This window comes from Salvia splendens, chromosome 12 (genome assembly GCF_004379255.2).
Source record: "Salvia splendens isolate huo1 chromosome 12, SspV2, whole genome shotgun sequence".
In the NCBI taxonomy this organism is placed as follows: domain Eukaryota; kingdom Viridiplantae; phylum Streptophyta; class Magnoliopsida; order Lamiales; family Lamiaceae; genus Salvia; species Salvia splendens.
The window spans coordinates 28965501-28984735 of record NC_056043.1 but is presented as its reverse complement, the minus strand read 5'-3'; the positions used below and the strand labels follow the sequence as shown (position 1 = coordinate 28984735).

The 19235-nt window shown below is 37.1% G+C and overlaps 1 protein-coding gene across 5 annotated transcripts; it reads right to left on the bottom strand.

Annotated features, from left to right (window-relative positions):
- Positions 1-11614: 11614 nt before the first annotated feature.
- On the bottom strand, positions 11615-18452 carry LOC121758558 (filament-like plant protein 4). Of its 5 annotated transcripts, none has more exons than XM_042153946.1 (6): positions 18198-18449; positions 16250-16357; positions 15548-15779; positions 13036-15457; positions 12535-12580; positions 11615-12150 (listed from the first exon to the last, which is right to left on the bottom strand). In XM_042153946.1, exons 2-6 carry the CDS (start codon positions 16349-16351, stop codon positions 11698-11700), a joined length of 3255 nt encoding a protein of 1084 aa, XP_042009880.1. In that variant the 5' UTR covers positions 16352-16357; positions 18198-18449; the 3' UTR covers positions 11615-11697. The 5 variants fall into 5 exon arrangements, with proteins under 5 accessions (XP_042009880.1, XP_042009879.1, XP_042009881.1 ...); XM_042153945.1 differs by having other exon boundaries at positions 18226-18449; XM_042153947.1 differs by lacking the exon at positions 18198-18449 and adding an exon at positions 17049-17069.
- Positions 18453-19235: the final 783 nt, after the last annotated feature.

Below are 19235 nucleotides of genomic sequence, written 5' to 3'. Positions count from 1 at the left end.
ATTATAAAAGTAATACAACCAAAAAAATAAAGAAACAACTCCGTCTAATTGTTTTGCCAATTAATGAGACGGTGCCGTTTAGGGTTGTGCACGTGCAGTGGCCTTTTATTGGCTAAACTCCAAATATTAAGCATTAGGAGTATTAAATTACATCCACATATTGGAATTATTGTTTTAATTTGGAATGAAACACAATGTGCCCATTCTTCTATATACCTATTTTAACACATCCAAAAATATCAGACAACATAACATTTATGAGTTAAGGTGTTAAAATCAGACCTGCATCTTGACAGCCTACCAACTTTCGATTTGGTATAATTGGCACAATTGGTATGATTGCTGATTGCATATTTCAGTACAAACCTTGTGACAAGAATTGATAAATATTAGATCTAATTCATCCTAAAGTGTATATCCAAATCAATTAATCCTGGCCTTATAGCACAATCAGTTTCCAATGAATTGATACCACGAAATATCAAAAAAACTCAAAGATTAATTGTAACAAAATGTTTAATTATCCAAAAGTATAATCCTCTACCCAATTAGCAGTCTGTTTTCAATTTTATTTTCTTAAAACAGATTTTGTTGTAGACGTTAGCTATTTGGTAATGGTCCACAATCAAATTTTTATTTTAATTTTTTACTATAATTTGAGCACTCAATTAAATGATCAGAAAAGGATAAAGACAAAGCTGGTAAGTTTCCAGGTGGCTTTGCCTAAAGTTGTTACTGGGACTACACCATTTACACTTACACTAATCATTATTTCATAATGTGTTATTTTGCGTATAATAAAACACCACTATCTCACTCTGAAGAAAATAAGTGGACGTGTCACGGGCGTTAACAATTAATTTCGTTGATTAGATGATAATTAGTTGGACCAAAAGGTGTGAGAGAGGGATACTGCCAAGAAGATTCTCTCTCCAAGAAAATTCATGATATTTTTATGAAAATGTTTAATTATTTATGTTATTACTCCCTTATCTCTGAAAAGTATGAATTATTTCTTTAATTAATTAATTCCTAAAAAGTACGAACTTTCTAATTTTAGAATAGTTAAATAGTAATAACATATTACCTTACACATTATTTTATTAACAAACTATACCGTTATAATACATTATTAATAATGTGGAGTCCACCTCCAATAAGACTACTCACACTATCATGTATACCATATCTTGTCTCCTCTCTTGGATGGGTGGCCCGTCCCGAAATCTTGAAAAGAGGATATGGATCGCCCTCTTCTATGTGACTGCATGGTCGATTTTGGACCTTATAAACAGAACCATTTTCCAAGGCTGTGTACACAATTTGGAGATCGAGAAGAAACTTATCTTCTGGCGCTTAGGTGCTTGGATAACAGGTTGGTGTACCAACTTTCCATTCTCTCCGGGGCAAATGCATGATGAGTTAAGTTGCATTAGAGAGTGGGCGAGAGATATGAAGACACAAAGAGCTAGAAAGGCCGAACTTGAGAGACCGGGGATATAAGTTGGGACCGAGTATCTAGCTTTCCGGGTGTTTTTGTTGTCTCTGCTCTCCGCTTGTTGTGTTTTTGTTTGTGCTGCTGTTTGTAGGGTGCTTTTGGTTGTGTGTTCTTTTTTAGTTTTCGGCTGATTGGGCAGGCGTGTTTGTTTCTTGGTTGCTCGCCGTTTTTGGCTTAAGCCTTTTTTATATATCAAAAAAAACTTTACCAATTATACATTAAAATTCGTATCAAGTTAAATGTTCATATTTTTCAGATAGAGGGAATACCACTCAAAATGGCTACATTCTTGAGTGGCATGAGATTTTAGGAAGTGTTGTTAGGTGGGATAAAGTAGAGAGGGAAAATGTAGTTAATTTTTTAATGAGGAGAGATGAGAGAGAGGGTTATTTACAAAATTGGAAAGTGACCATCTTGATTGGGACAAACAAAAGTAGTTGATGACGTCGCACTGTTAATAACTTCAATGCAAATTAAAATGGGGCACATATTTTTGAGGTAAGACTAAATTCGGGATTATTTAGGTAAATTATATTCCCTCCATGCATAACGAAAATAAAGATTAATTTTGAAATAATGTCGGTTTTAATGCTCAATTGATAAAATAAGAAAAAAAAGTAATTGAATTATTGTTATTAGAGAATGAGACTCACCTCATTATAGAAAAAAAATTCCTTATTTAGAATTGCCTAAAATGGTAAAATTAGTACTACTATATTTTTAAGGGACTAAAGGTGTAAACGATTGCTTATAAGATGGGTGTAGTTGTTTAGCAAATTATCCCTATATATGTGATAATTTTAGTTTAAAAAATCCCAAATTTGGCACCTTAAATGAGGATTTTGGCATTCAAGGATATTTGAATAATTTTCTCAAAATAATAATTGGGGATCAGTTAATTTCGCATGCTCAATATATCTAAAATATATATTCAACATTTTTTCATCTTTCCTCTGTTGAATTGTTCTAATCGAGAAAATTACTAAAGGATATTGATAGTGAAATGAAAGTAACTGGCTCTGCTTTTATCCTAAACATATCCATAAATAATTAATTTGCATTTTTCAATTTCTTGTAAAGTTTGAACACATTAAACTATCGTGAAGAATGAAATATGTCTTCATGCCGCCACTACAATTATGTTAGACTTTTGAGTTTTAAGGAATATTCTATCTCAAATTGTGGACTATGACCGACTATCTACCTCAAAGTCAATTTTTTGCTTGTTTGTTGATACTACGAAGTATTTTTAAATGGGTAGAAACATTGATAGATACTTCCTTCGTTCCGCACTACTCGCACCTTTCCTTTTGAGCACGGAGATTAAGGAATGAGTGATAGACAAAGTCAACAATTACGGCTGTAGGTATAAATTGTTACTAAAAATGGAAAGAGTGCAAATAACTTGGGACGCCCAGAAAGGAAATAAGTGCAAGCAGTGCGGGACGGAGGGAGTATTATTTATATTTTGGAATAATGGGCAGAATTAATGAATATTTAAGGTGTTTTTTTAATAATCAACATGAAGAAAAACAAGTAACGTGAACATACCACATGACAAGTAGTTTTGGCGAATACTATTTCCACCAAACATTAATATTGTTTGTTTGGTCATGAGACTACCCTCTACACGACCAGTAAAACACACTTACATTATGCTAAACACGTTATAGTAATTTTTTTTTGAAAAATCATAATATATGTGTTCTTGATCTCGCTGGCCATCATACTTGTTTTGTGGGTGTTGCCTTAATTCAAAGTTCTTCACTAAGTTTGCCGCTTGATTTGATGATGCAGGTTTGTTTTAGTTTATTCAAGGGCAAACTGCCCTAAAAGTCATAAACTATTTTTATTTTTTAGTTTTTTCCACGAACTAAAAAATTGGCGTATAATGTCATGAACTTTACCGGGTTGTTGGAATTTCCCATTTGACTCGACCCTAGAGTTTTTCGGTCGAAATCTTGCACATGTGGCAAGCCTGAAATCTGACGTGGTAGACGCCGGAAATTCATTAAATCTAAAAGTCACAAACTTTTCCTATTTTCCGGTTTTTCCCACGAACTTTTCTCATTCTCTCGTCGCGATTTCTTCTCCCGGGATTTCAGCCTTAATCCAATTTTAATTTTTTTTTCCATTTCAAACAATCGATTTTTGGTCAATTTTGATTGAATGTGAGATTTTTTGATTTGTTCGAAATTAGTCAATTTTATGGTTAGAAAGTATGGTTTCAATTTCAATTTTGTTTTTTTAGAATAATCATTCTAGCTCCTAAATCTTGACCAATTCAATGTATCTTTCAACAATTTAAACAGCTCCATTCCAAAAGGCCCTGTGGGAAAATCGAAGGAATAATTTCTCGACACTTCTCTTTGTGGGAAGCCTCTTGACACCGTGTGCCCCAAAACTCTGGCTATTGCCGCGAGTGGCGGCAGCGAAGGGAAGAAGAAGCTCTCTGGTGGCGCCATTGCGAAAAATTCAATTGGATCTGTTTTAGGGCGGTTTCTCTTGTTGTTACTATTATTTATCCTGTGTAGGAAGGGTAGGAAGAAGTCGCAGTCAGTCGACGTGGCAGCTTTAAAAAATCAGGAAAGTGACTCCTCCGCCGCCATGCAGAAGCCCCTCGCTGCCGTCGTGCTCATTGTCGTCGGCACCGATTTGATAGTGAAATGAAAGGAAGTTGGGGATGAATTTAGGGTAAAAATGGAGTGTAAATTAGGGTAAATATGAGGATTTTGTGGGTTAAAAGGACACACTCAGTATAATTAGGGTAAGCATAATTTTAACACGTCAGTACACACTCAGCACGCACTCAGTTACCACGTCAGCTTAAAAGGACATGTTAGCAGGATAATGTTTTAGTTCGTGGGAAAAACCAAAACATGATAATAGTTTGTGACTCTTAGAGCAATTTGACACACCAGCAGCCACCGTCAACTTATACACTCAGCAGCCACGTCAACTTAAAAAGACACGCCAGCTTGTTTCATGGCCGGAAAACCCGTCATGGGAAAACGGCAACCGAATGTAAAGTTCATGATATTATACGCATATTTTTTGGTTCATGGGAAAAACCTGAAAATGGAAAAAGTTTGTGATTTTTAAGGCAGTTTGCGCTTTATTTAAAGTCAGTTTGAAGTGTCTACCTTTTATAGATGGATTAATAAAGCCAGTTTGAAGTGTCTACCTTTTATAGATGGATTAATTCCTCAATATCAAATAAATTGACTCGGACAAACGACAATGGCGCAACAATAAGCTGTGAGACAAAGATAATGAAATAGATACAAATAAAGAAATAAAGGTGAGATAGAGTGACGTGTATGAGACAACAGCGAATGCGAATGCGAATGCGAATGCGGTATATGTATAATCAGACAGAGAGAAAAGTGAGATCTTATAAGAGTGTCCACAATGGTGGCCAATGGTGGCCCTTGAAGGCCACCATTTGTAGCCCGGCCACCATTCGTGGCTCTCATGTGGCTTCCGTAATGGTAAAGTCAACAAAACTATCAAAAATAACAAGGGCCACCAAATGTGGCCCTCTTTAAAAAAAATTAATTTGTTTATTTTTTTAATATTATTTTTTAATTTAAGTCTAATAATTTTTATTAGTTTTAAATTTATGATATTTATAAATTTAATTAAAGTAAAATAATGTGGATTGTAAATTAGAAAATTCACAACCTAGAAAAAATGTAACAATAACTTCGTTGTATTATATTGAAATAGGAAAATTATACAACGAAAGTGACATAATTTAAAAACAACAAGCCGGAAACCCAAATCACTCTGCAGCGCCCTTTCTACGGTTCCAGACCTCTTCAACCATATCAACCTGCAGTGAATCATGCGATATTTGGCTCCGCATATCGGTGTACCTCTGGATCAAGTATTCATTACTACGTGGTACACCCATCTGTATGGGCTCCATGGCAATACCCGAGCTCGTACTAGCACCTTCTTCGGGTGTCCATCGCTCTGCAGCATATCGGTGTACCGCTTGTTGGAATTGTTCATCGTCGGAATCCATAATTACAAGGTTAAATTGAAGTTGGAAGGGAAGATTGGAGGAAAATGGGAGTAAAATGGAGTTGGAAAATGGAGTGGAAATGTAGTATATTTATAACAAAATTTCAAAAATTAAAAAAAAAAATAATACTCCCTCCGTCCCGAGCTACTCGCTCATTTCCTTTTCGGCACGGAGATTAAGGAATGAGTGTATAGAAAAGTAAAAAATGACGGCTGTACGTGAAATTTTTTACTAAAAATGGAAAGAGTACAAGTAAGTTGGGACGCCCAAAAAGGAAATACGTGCGAGTAGTGCGGGACGGAGGGAGTAATAATTTTCCGCGGCCCTTGCAATGGGAGGGCCGCGGCTCACACGGCTCAGCCGCGTGAAGGCCGCGGCCGTGGCTCAGCCACGCTTCTCGCCTCTCCGCCCCGGCTCTCGGCCTTTGCAATGGGGGGCCGCGCGCCGAGCCGCGGGCCGCGGCTCCCCCATTGTGGACACCCTAAGAAATTCGAACCAATTTTAATGTTATTAAAATATCAAAATATCTCTTTTCTTTTTTTTCCTAGTTACTAGATCAAGACTCGTGATACGAGTAGACACACTTTATCCATCAATAAGTCTTGTGTGGAATGCGTGGCAAAGTAGGAGTAATACTTATTAGACGTTGAAAAAGTGCATAATCATACACACACTATTTCTTTTCTTTTTTTCCACAAACACATACACCAAAATTAAGAAAGAGAGTGATAAAGCTTAATTCTAAAAGGAGCTCAGGGGGGATGGAATATGAATTAAAATGGGGTTTGTAAAAGAAAAATAAAGAAGGGGTGGAAAATGATGTATCAAGGAGAAGGAGAAATTGAATAGTAGTTTCACCAAACGTTACCCCATTAATATAGTTTGTTTGGTTGATGAAGACTATCATATATTCATGCATGTTCCCACTAGAATAAAGATAAACGATTCTTCTTCTTCTTCTTTAGGTAATTAAATTAATTATTATACTATAATTTGGGTGCGGTGGAATCTTAATTTTGCTCCCTCTACTCTAACCCCAACAACTTTACTACTCCCTCTCATTAGAATTTAGAGGTTGCGTTAATATATACTTTTAGTACTATAAAATCTAGGTAATTCAAATTGTCAAATAAATCATAAAAAATATAGTTAAATTTGAGATATTTCATATTTTTGAAAATTAAAATATTAAATCACCAAGTTAGCCTTTTGTTACACAAATCACCTTAAGTTGATCAGAAAATTTGACTCAAATAAATAAGTGAATAACGGAGTATTTGAATTACAACGACATTGTAAATGTTCGTCATATACTTTCAGAATAAATCCTTATTTATTTGAGTCAAATTTTCCCGTGTTTCGTTGTTGGTTATGTGTTGAAAAATATAAAAACAGATTCTCAATTCGGCCATATACATACACCAAGTAGTGATAAAATGCAAACTCATATATTGTGCAAACTCCAAACTATGATCTGGAACGTTAAAAAATATCAACAGATGACAAAATAGTCGCAACATAAAACATTAACACAATATCAACATAGCATCAACCGTTGACACTGTGTTGACATTTTCTATTGCTACTATTTTATCATCTGTTGATATTTTCTAACGGTCCAGATCATAGTTTGCATTTGATTACATCCCTACCCACAAAATAGATTAAATGTTATAGAAAATTACTAGTTTTATTTAGAATGAAGCGGTATAGCATGGGATTAAAGAATAATAAATAATCAAGCTTAATTAAAGCGTGTATAGAGTAATTACACTAGCTTTGTTATTAACGTGCAAAATGTATTTATTTTTTTATGATTAATCATCAATCCCTTAAATTAGTGCAACATGAGACTTTTCTTACTTCAAATTTTAATGCGCATCTCTTTAATTAATTAATTAATTAATACCTCTAAATTGTCAAGTAGATTGGATTCATGTGGCATAAAGTAGTGGCACGTAAAAATGTAGCCATGAACGATTGCTACGTTACGACTTTTAGCTGACTCGATCAAATCGTAGTGTGCAAGAAACTATTAAAATATTTTATAATTCGTATTTTGTTACTATTAAAAGTGTGATCAAGAGTGAAACACGATACATAAAAATATATACCTTTCTGAAAGCAACAAAAAAACAATTTTATATATCTTTTTCAGACATTGGAATTTTGTATCGGTACTCGGTAGTATTAACGACCGTCATTAGTTAAATGCGAGTGGGACATTCGGATTATTATTAATTGAATGTTTAGTGTCCAAAGCCTTTTTCATGAACACTATGGACTTAGGGAGTTTTATTGACCATTTGTAATGGTATTGCAATACCCAAATAATCTTATGGTTTTAATTATGTAATTTTGGTTTTTGTCATAAAATTCTAATTAAGTACAAATTTGTATGTGTATTATGTTACACAATATCAATATAAATTAGATGAAAAAAGTGCTCTATTATTGTGGGTGTGTTTACACTGTACTTTTATACATGTAAAAATGATTGTATGACCTTTTTATTGTAATTATGATATGCTTATAGTTGCTCCGCTGAGACGACTTTGTCTAATTTATTGCTTAAACTAATTTGATTTTTGACACTACGACGAGGGAAATAAATACAAGAATAACCAATTTTAACACCAAATTAAATCACTAATACACAAAAGTATAACCATCTCAACAATAGAAAGATAGGAAAGCTAGACTACCACTTCAATATTGGTGATTGCTCTCAATTGATTGTATGCCATCTCAAATGTCATCCTGATTAATGGGCTAGATTAGATTAATAGGAAATAATTTTATTGGGCATGGTCCAATATTACAATTATTCTATTATATATATGCTCTATTGTAGAGAATATAAGATACAGAAAACCTAATTTTCTAAGAGAGAAAAGCAGCGCTACGTTCACCAAGAGATTTCCTAGCTTTCTCTATAGAACGATTGTACCGAGGAATTGTTCCTGCATCGGATCAGAATACACGTGGACCTCGATAGTAGTGGATTCAACTTGCAGGACACAATCGTAGAAGAAAACAACACAACAAGTAAGATTTAGTTCCGTTGTGTATTACGTGCTCAACTTACAATATAATTATGAATCTAGTTCTGTTATTCTTGTTTGCAATTTCCGTTGCGCTCATTAGATGAATATAAGAATTTCTAACACATCTCAATATAAAAATCATGGGTCCGCCACTGGATTGGGGTTTCGGTTTCAGCATGATCGACCTTGTTCAGCCTGATTTCTAACGTTGTGTAGCTCAGTTGGTAAAGAATTAAGCAACAGAAATTCAAAAAAAAAATTAACTAATAAATAACGAAAGTAGGGTTTAAGCTTAGTGGCGGTTATGTTTTTAACGGCAAGAACTGGAAAAGGTGTGAAGAAGCCGACCTTCTTGGGCCTTTAAGACGAGCCCAACTTATGATCCAGTTAGATTTTCTGATGCAACTCATGGGCCTACTAGAATTAAAAGGATAGAAAACCTTATTTGCATAAGATCAATTAACTAATCTAAGATTCTAACTATAGTGTTTAATTTTATGCAATACAGGTAAGAGGGAGAGCAACGAATGACAAATGTACTTGGTTGCCAGATTTTGAAATGTTGTAGCAAAAATATTATCGTTGGAGCTCGTATATATCCTCTACAGTCCTAAATTATCTTGAGCTCAAACGATATATGATATATACCATATCAATTCTCTACAACGGATCCATGTATATATCCTCTACATTCTACAATGGCCATAATTAGTAGTTGTATAATTTTATTTTTGTAAGCTTTGAACAAAAGAGCATGCATATTGTTCAACAACAAACTGGATATAAATGAACAATTACCCATTCAAATTGTACTGTTACAAACTTTCTTCCCTTGATTTTTTGATGTTTTCTACTAATTGTGAGCACGAAGATCCATTAGAGCATTCACATCCGTGCTCTTGGCCAAGAGCACGGATATGGGCCCGGACCCACTTTTATTAATTTTTTACTCCCTGCTCTTCCCCAATAGCACAACACCCACGTCCATACTCTTCCGCAAGGACATGCTCAAGGGTCCCACAATTCCATTATTTAATTTAAATACTTCAATTACTAAAAACATTTCACAATATTAAAATGCATTAAAAATATCCGATACCATTACAAATTACTAAAAAATTAAAAATTACATAATTAAAATTCTAAAAATTAAAAATTACATAATTAAATTCATAAAATTAAAAAAGCCCACTACTTGTGGCCGAATTTCGCCCAAATGTGTTTGATTAGGTCTTTTTGTAGCTCAACGTGGGTTCTGCTATCGCGCATTGTGTGTCTTGTTTCGATCATCTTGCCCACCGTCGTATACACACCTCGGCGTGGGGAAGACCTCGCGGTTGAGCTCCCAGCTTTATCCTCGTCGTAAAAGTTAGCCACCCACGGTCCTTCGTCAGCTATAATCATGTTGTTCAAGATAATACACGTGTACATGATGTCGGCGATATTCTTAACGTACCACAGCCGAGACGAGGCCTTCACAATGTTGAATCGGGCTTGAAGGACCCCAAAAGCTCTTTCGACGTCTTTCCGAGCAAACTCTTGACGCTGCGCAAAAAGAACCCGTCTCGAGTCTTGCGGATTGCTGACGTCTTCACGAAAGTCGACCACATTGGGTAGATACCATCGGCGAGATAGTAACCCATGTTGTATGCATTTCCGTTGACGGTGAAGTCGATCGCCGGTGCTACACCATTCAAAACATCATTGAAGAGTGGTGAAGAATAGAGCACGTTCAAGTCGTTTTTGGATCCAGCAACACCAAAATATGCATGCCAAATCCATAGGCAGTAGTCGGCGACCGCTTCAAGGATAAGCGTTGGGCCACCGCCTTTGTGGCCGCTTAAGTATTGCCTCCTCCAAGCAGTCGGACAATTCTTCCACTTCCAATGCATGCAGTCAATGCTGCCAAGCATATCGGGAAAACCGTGGACTGTTTCGTGAAGATGAAGCAACCGTTGACAATCTTCGGTGGTGAGTGCTCGAAGGAATTCCTCACCGAAAGCAGAACGAATGTCGTCGCAAAAATTTTTGAGGCATAGGATTTCAGTTGACTCACCCACATGCAAATACCCGTCGAAGATGTCAGCCGTTTGCCCAGTAGCAAGTTGTCGGATGGTACAAGTACACTTCTGCAACACCGAGAGACTTTGCCTACCGGTTGCGTCTCTACGTGATTGAAAGTATTCAACACGGGCGGACAATGTGTTGACAATACGTATAAACAACCGTTTTGACATACAAAAACGGCGACAGAAGTAATCTTCCGTAAACCGCGGTTGGTCGAAAAAATAGTCGGCAACGAGCCTTTCGTTGGCTCCCTCCCGGTCACGAGGTACGTAGCGGCGAATTGATCTAGTTGGTCGAGGAGGAGGGGCGGGGGTGGTGGCGGCAACATAGGCTTCATAGGCGGCACGATATTGTTCATAGTATTCTTGTTCTTCGCGCTCCGCTTCAGCCATGATATCGGTGAAATTCATTTTTAGAGAGGGTTTGAGTGAGAGAGGAAGATGTAGATGACTTGTATGAAAAATATGAATGAGAGATAATTTGATGTGAAAAATGGATGATGAATGTATGTATTTATAGATGATTTTTGGATTTTAAAAAATTATAAAAAAATCAAAAAAAAATTCAACAAAACGGTAATAAAATGGCTATATTTTTGGGAATCTGAAAAAATATATTTTTTATTTTTGGTATTATTTTTGATTTTTTTTTAAAAAAAGGAAAATCCAACGGATAATCCGTTGGCAAATAAGCGCCACGTCGCCTGCTCAACGGCACGGACGAGCTCGATGCATCCAGCAGCGCCGTGCCAGCGTCGAGAGTGCAGCGGCAGACTGCGCGTTGCCGCGCCAGCGGCAAGGACGCCGTCTGTCCGTCCCAGCGAGCACCGCTGCGGATGCTCTTAGTTTTATGTTGGCCGTGTTAGATATTTCTGTCGTGGTTATTGTTCTCACCTCAGGCTTCCCTGAAATCTCACCTTTACAACCCACACAAGTTTTTATTTGAAAAATAAAACCACATATAGATAATATATAACAAGGGGAAAAAAGGTTCATCATCTTTATTTACAGAAAGAGCTCATATTGCATGAGCTAAATATCAATATAAACCAGTAATCAGTAGCCGTTCTTTCCTTTCGAGGAAAAGAATCTGCTGAAGCCACGAGTATGTTTCTCCGGTGTAGGTGTAGAAGAAGCCGACGAGGAGCTCGACTTTGTAGGGTGGTGTTTCTGATGGTTTGGTCCTGCTGGGGATCTCTGTGGGTTGTTTGCTTCAGAGTCAGATGGACTGAATTCGGCCTCAAATATATCCAAGGGGGATTCAGAGCCTGCCCTGTTCAGATAGAACAAGCGTGTGTTATCCGTTCCATATGCATTATGGTCTGGGAACACTATGCCATTCGTTATTGGTTCTTCCTCGATCGAAGCTTCCATCTTTTGACTCCTGCTCCTGGTCGGAAAACTGAGAGAATCTGACTTAGGATGCAAAGCTTTCAACTGCTTACCAAGAAGATATATGGTTTCTTGACACTCCGCCAGCTTTTCAGCTGCTGCAGCCAAGTCTTTTTCCTGACAAGAAAAAAAAATATTAAAACTGGTTAAAATTATGGTCAAAATTATAGAAATGAGAGAACTATCTTTATCTAGTACAGTAGCAAAACTTGGCAAATTACAAGTTCAGATATTAAAATTTGGTAATTTGGTTAAAACTAAAAACTTAATGCGTCTACAGAACAAATTATTTGATTTGTGTCTGCGTAACGTTCTACAAAGAGTTTCAAAGAATACATTGTGTATCCAGAAACACCAAAGAGAAGCATATATTTAAGCAGGAATGCAACATGCCTCAGGGCAAGCTATTCACAGCAGCTCTATTATTTATTTCCAAAACAGGGCCATATCGATAGTAGCAAATGCTAATTGTAAAGCACGAAATAATTTTGTAGGGCTTACCTGGCTAGACTTTTCATCATTACCAGCTACTGCATGAGTTTCAATCCTGACAAATAATAAGACAAGCACTGTGATGGGTTAGAAACTACATACTACATTGTTGCATCAAAGTATCTGTAATCTAAGCAAGAACAATGAACAATAATATTTCAGTGATTCTTAGAATAACAAAGCTTAAAAGATAAAGCAAGAACAATTAAGTAGATTTGTTTGCATAAACAAGTGGCAAATAGAACAATTAGGTGTCAAAAGTCATATTGTGTAGATATTACAGAGCATTTTATAAGTTTGAAACCTCATTAGTACTGAACTTAGCATCTTGAACTAAATATTTGAACAGCTTCAGATATGTTTCCACATGCCCCATTTAGTTTAATGAAATGCCATATTCTAAAACTGCAATATGCACCTCCATAAAACAAGACTAGAGATATCCATTATAAATATCTCAGAAATCAAAGAAATATGGAAGCACGCATAGTGAAAGAAATTCATCTGTACCTTTGGAGCTGTTCTAAGAGATCATTGCATCTGTTCAGTGCATTTTGATGACTTCTTCTTTCCTCTTGCAGCTCGAGGTCCAAATTTCCTATTTTCCCTTCAAGAAGTTTAACTTCGGTTTGTAATCCCTCTGCCCTTGTTTCGAGTGATTTGTAGGATTCTGTCATGCATTTGAGTTGTGTCTCTGCCAAGCTGTTGCCTTTTTGTACTGAAGTTAATTGCAACTTGGCATCAGCAAGCAGCTGTTCTGTTTCCAGCAACTGAATCTTCGTGCTTTCATACTTTTCCATGCATCTAGCAAGTTCCACCGCCAAATTATCCTTATCCATTTTCAATTCGTCAAACTCCTCCGGTGAGCATTTCCGTGATGTGGCTGATTCAGAGGTTGGAACAAGATTTCCCGCGCTTGGAGTATCAGGATCAGAGACAGAATCAGAAAAGTGGGAGCAACCATTCCGATACATCTCCCCTGATAAGTCCACCACACCCTTATTCTCTGGTAATGCAATCTTGTCTATACAATCAGAACTACTGGTTTCAACTTCAGAACTCTTAATCCCCAGTACATTGAAGTGCAACTTGCTTGATTCTCTCAACACATAAGATATGTCAAGAACAAAATCAAAAAGATTAATCCCACTCTCAGATTCAGTACATCTGGCGGAAAACTTGTTGAGGCTTTCAGATAGCCCCTCTCCATCAGGGGATGCACCTGGGACAACCTTGGCCTCTTTACCAAGAATCATAATAAAACTATGAATGTCCGAGATGGCTATTTTGAGTTCTTGATTGAATTGCATATTGTCAATACTGTTAACATTTCCAGACAATGTTGTACCATTTGTGGATGTTATCTGGGCACCATCAGCAATACTTTCTGTACCAAAATCAGTAACTGCCTCAACATCATTCTGTAACCGGTTCTTTGAAGTATCAAACACATCCTGCATAATGTGTCTAACATCAACTATAACCTTTTCCATATCATTCCCCTCAGACATTGACTCAATTACTCTGGATAATTTTGCTTTGAGCTTCTCAAAGAAAGGTTGATCAGCTAGCAGTTGAGGCTCTGCAACAGCTGAATCTACTTTCGAGAGCACTTGATACTCAGATGCAAGTCCGTCTTTAGATGGAGAGTCTCTTCTTGTATGGACTTCAAGTGAACCTACAAGTTTTGCTTGTTCGGGACATGTACTGCCTGTATCGCCAGAAACATCTGGACTTGAAACAGTTTCATGTGATCCATGGGATTGGTATGCTAATTTCTCCATTTCCAGAAAGTCATCCATGAGGTCGAGGTTTTTGGTGTTTTCAGATTTCCGAGGGGTGTCAGTGTTCTTGTCCTTCTGGACGCTGGAGAGGTCAGACATAGATAATGTAGCACATGAACCAGCATAACTTACATTATCATCATTTCCGCATTCAGACACTGTGGCGAAACTTGGTAGATTGCTAGCCTTGTGACTAGAGAAACCTTCAACAGGTACTGAACCATGAGTTACAGGACTTCTCCATTCACCATTAGCTTGTAAATGTGATTCTAAACTTTGAAGCTTGCTAGCTGTCTGTGCGTATATACTTCTACAACTTTGCAATTCACCATTACGCTTTGTTAATGCTTCTTTCAACATCTTTGTTTCTTCATCCATTGACAGTAGACGTTCTGCTAGTAGCTCGTTCTCTTTCTGGCACTTCAGTAAATTGTCAAGTGTAAAGTCAGGCAGCTGTGACAAGTTTGCTGTTGGAGACCTTGCTGTGGACCTCCGTACACGTAATTCTCCATAGTCGCGACCCATATTTTCAACTTCAAGTTTCATTTGTGCCAGTGCAGCTGGACCAGGCAGTTTCTTGCGAACAAGCCCCCTTAACCTTTGACACTCAGCTTCAAGCTTGGCAATTTTCTTTACTCCCTCAAGATGCTGCTTATTTGCCACGTCTGCTGACCGCATACTCATGTTCTTTTCCTCATTGCGGATTTCCACTTCTTTCTTAGCAATGTGAACCTCATATTTTAATGAGTTCACTTCTTTTTCACAGGACTCGATGTTGCTCCTCAAACGTTCTATCTCAGCTTGAGCCTGTGATTTATCCTCACTGAGCTGGAACAGCATGTTGGAGCGTTCCTGCAAAGTTCTTGATAGTGCAGCATTGTCAGCAGCAGACCTCAGTAATTGCTGTTCAAACTTTGCGATTCGAGTTTCAAGCTCATGCTTCATCTTGCCAAAGATTTTATTCTTGCTAAGAATAACTTCCTGTAACTTTAGCTCATGGTCTTCCTTCAAATTTCGTATCTGCCTCATGTGTTCCTTGAGAGCAGAATCCAAATGGGATGCCCGATCTTCAGCAGTAAGCTTTAGTAGTGTGACAGACTCCACATTATTTTTCAATGCCGCCGCTTCTGCATCAGCCTTTTCCCATCCTGTGCAGAAAATTTTTTCATTAATAAAGTCCAAATACTTATCATCGGAAAAAAATATTTGATGTACTGTACATAAAAATAAGTTCAAACCTGAGACAGCTTCTTCAGCAACTTTAGCATGCTGTTTCACCAGGTTTTCTTTATTAATCATTTCTAAATGCGCTTCAGATAGCTTTTCATTGAGTTCTTTTATTTCATCCTCTAAGTTATGCACTTGATCTTCATAGGACTTCACACGATTCTCAAGTCCAGTAAGATGCGTATACGATTCGATTGAGATTTGAACATACTTGGGCTGTTTATTGTTATTATCCAACTTTCCCTGCAACAGAAGAAGGAAGGACAATGAAAAAAATACAATATTGTAGAACAAGGTATGGCCGATTAAAGCTGATGGATGGAAGGAGATTATATATTGAAAATAAATTTAATGATCACAAATAATCTCAGTGGAACTCTTGAATCAGTTTCCAGAACTGTAGAGCAGTAGAAGAGAAAAATCTAGCACTGATATCACAGGCGCCTCCTTTATCAGGAACACCAAAATAAGCAAAAATGGAAATGGTTCCTATTCAAGAGTAAAAGTTACAATGGAAACAGAGGAATTGTGGCATGGAAATAGAAGAGGAAAAAGTCAAGGGAATACATGAAATGGCTCAATAGTTTGCAAAAGAAATATACAACAGGTCACTTGAGCAATCACTATTGTTGCCACAACTGGTTGATATGATGTAGAAAAACATGACATGAGAAAAGGGAAGCACAAGGGTCTATATATTGTGTTGAGCTTACATCTGAATCAGTGGCACAAGAATCTGATCCTGAAACATTTGCTTTCTCAGCTGCTAGCTTATCAGATGATTTTTTCTTCCAGGGCCAACTCCTTTTATCCATTGCAGGCTGTTAGAGACAAAGGTAATATAAGCTTAGGATCAGCAAAAGTAAACATTGGTAAATTGCACAATGCACCAGAAGCATTACTCGGCATAAAGTACCAGTAATATTAGAATATTTTCTGCAACTGCCAAAAAAACAGTTGACTACAGTGACAAATATGCTTTGTGTCAACATTGATTTTTTTCATCCAACCCTTTAACCCTTTTCTTTTTAGTTCTGGGCTACCCAACAACAATAATAATAAATGCCCTATTCCTGTCTTGTTTTGGTGCTCATTTTCTTTACCAAACAATATTTTTCTCTCCATTATACTATTCTTGACTATGGGGAATACTGCAGGTCAGAACTTACCCAACGATGAGTTTCACTATCATAGGATCATAGAGTTAGGTTGCATGAGTCCATTATCTATCACTTTGTTTACACAAGCATTTCAAATGACTAATAAGGTTTCTGAACAATGTCCTAGCCGTTCTATTCAGCATATTGGCTAATAAGAAGCGAAATAGCACGATAAGGAACTCTTAAATATGAACTACCAATTAAATAGTAGTACACATAAAGTTACTCTACCAATCAAATTCCCATATGAAATATTCAGCAACAAATATATGCCTGGATGTAGTGATAATTGCATTGAAGATAAGTTCTGATTAGGTGAGGCAGCATAAATCAAATTAGCAAAATTTGGTACCGGAAAGTTGGAAAGCAAAAGCTAAAGCATAGTCCATTAGCCAAAATATGTTCACAGATTAACAGCGTCGAAATTCTCCAGCTATATTAACATCAGAAAATCTTCAGCAATTGTATTGTAACTTTAGGAAAATATATTGACCAACAAACAGAAAACTCAAAATCTGAAAGTCATAACATGCCAGATATCTTGGCATAGTTGGATTTCAGATATACAACCACAAGATATTCCAATCAAATCTTCAGTGCAGATTCTGCATTATAGATATGATAAAAAAAATTTGAAGGCATGCAACTGTCTTGAATAAAATTAAAAATAGGCCAACAAGGACAAAGAAATTGATAGGCCACCAAAAACAATCAAAATGCACCATGAATATGACATCCATCATCTTGAAATTAAAAAAGCAAAAAAAAAAAGCAGAAAAAGTTAACCCGTAATCGTGATGAAATCTTTCCTAAGCTGGTATTTCATTCATTCATGAATTGCTACATGTAATGATTTAAATATCGATTTCCTAAAAAATACTGTACATTAAATTTATCTCTCCATTGAAAACTCTCCCTCTCTCACTCACTCGCATAGGAGAAATCAACGAATAGGCATACAATTCATCTGCTGCATCGGAAACGAAACGGGTATCCAAATCAAACTCACTGAACATGAGAAATGCTCCATAGATTCGCAATTAAGGAAAAACGAAACAATGAGAACTCTTACTTGAACAGTTGAACTTTTCTACTCCTACTAACTAATCTCGAACAAAGTTAGGAACGCAGAAAATCAAATTGAAAAAGAGAAATAAAAGGATGAATCACAGCGACATCTGAAAAAGAAGGACGCTCCGAGTAACAGCACAGATAAATAGAAAAAAAGTAAAAAGTAAAAAAAAGAGGCGATAGATACCTCTAAAACAAACACACAGAATGAAAGCAGAGCGGAAAAAAAAAGCGAAATGCTGTGAGGCTCAGGAGAGAGAGAGAGAGAGGTTCCGCAAAAGAACAAGCAGAGTAATTGCTCCACCGAGCACAGAATACAAAGCGCAAGTAAAAAGTATCGGATGACGCCAATTCACACCAGAAGAAATCAAATGCAACGGAAGATCAATCAAACTCACACGCAAACGCAAACACAAACACAAACACGTGCCTCTGCGCTGCCAAAGTTGTACACTCACCACAGCGAATCTGCGATCGGATTGGGATCCGAGGTTGGGGAATGCGAGCGGTGTGACGTGTGACGTACGCGTTTTCCAGAGCAGAGGAGACGATTATGGCGGTGGCGAAGTAGTGGTGGTGGGAGAGGTGAGGTGAGGTGTGGGGTGTGAATGTCGTTTGGAGCAGAGCAGAGCGTTAAATTGTTTCTAGTGCTACTTGTCGCTTAAAAAGGCCAACTATGTTTCCACTCTCTCTCTCTCTCTCTCTCAACATGCAATGGTAATAATATATTAAATAAATACATTTGAAATATTCATTTTTACTACTGTATATACATAAATGTACTTGAAATATTAAGTGTAATAGTAGTAAACTTTTCGGAAAGATACTTTTAGTTAGATCTTTAATGGTTATTTCTTCCTAAACAATTGATTTGTCTTTTTCTCAGCGGAAGCAAGGAATATGGCGCATACAATAAAATTGATTAATCTAAGATATTTAGGTGGCTCGAGTCCCGTCCCTCCGTGACGAGACGGGTGCGGGACGCGTTGCAGCGTCCCGTCCCGTCACCATCCCGCCGAGACCCCCGTCACGCCAAGACAGCGCGCGAGCTGTCTCGCCACGCGCTTGCGCGACGTGGCACGCTCCGGGGCTATGCGTGACGCCCACTCGCCGGCCCGCGAGTGGGTTTCATCACGCTGACGCAATAAATCATTTTTTTAAAAAAAATTTGAATTTAATAAAAAAAATTAAATTAAATTCGAAAACGGTAATATTACCGTTTTCGACTGTTTACCTTTTTTATTTTTTTACTCTATAAATACTTCTATTTCATCCTCATTTCACACACAAACACACATCCAATCATCTCAAATCATCTCTCTTTCCACTCCAATTTTCCTCTCAAATCATCTCTTTTATTCTTTTCTCCAAGTTAATCGATCTAATGGATCCATTTGAGCAAATGAATCGAATAATGGAAAAATCACTTGAAGAAGATCGACGCCGGGATGCGGAGGAAGCCGCATGG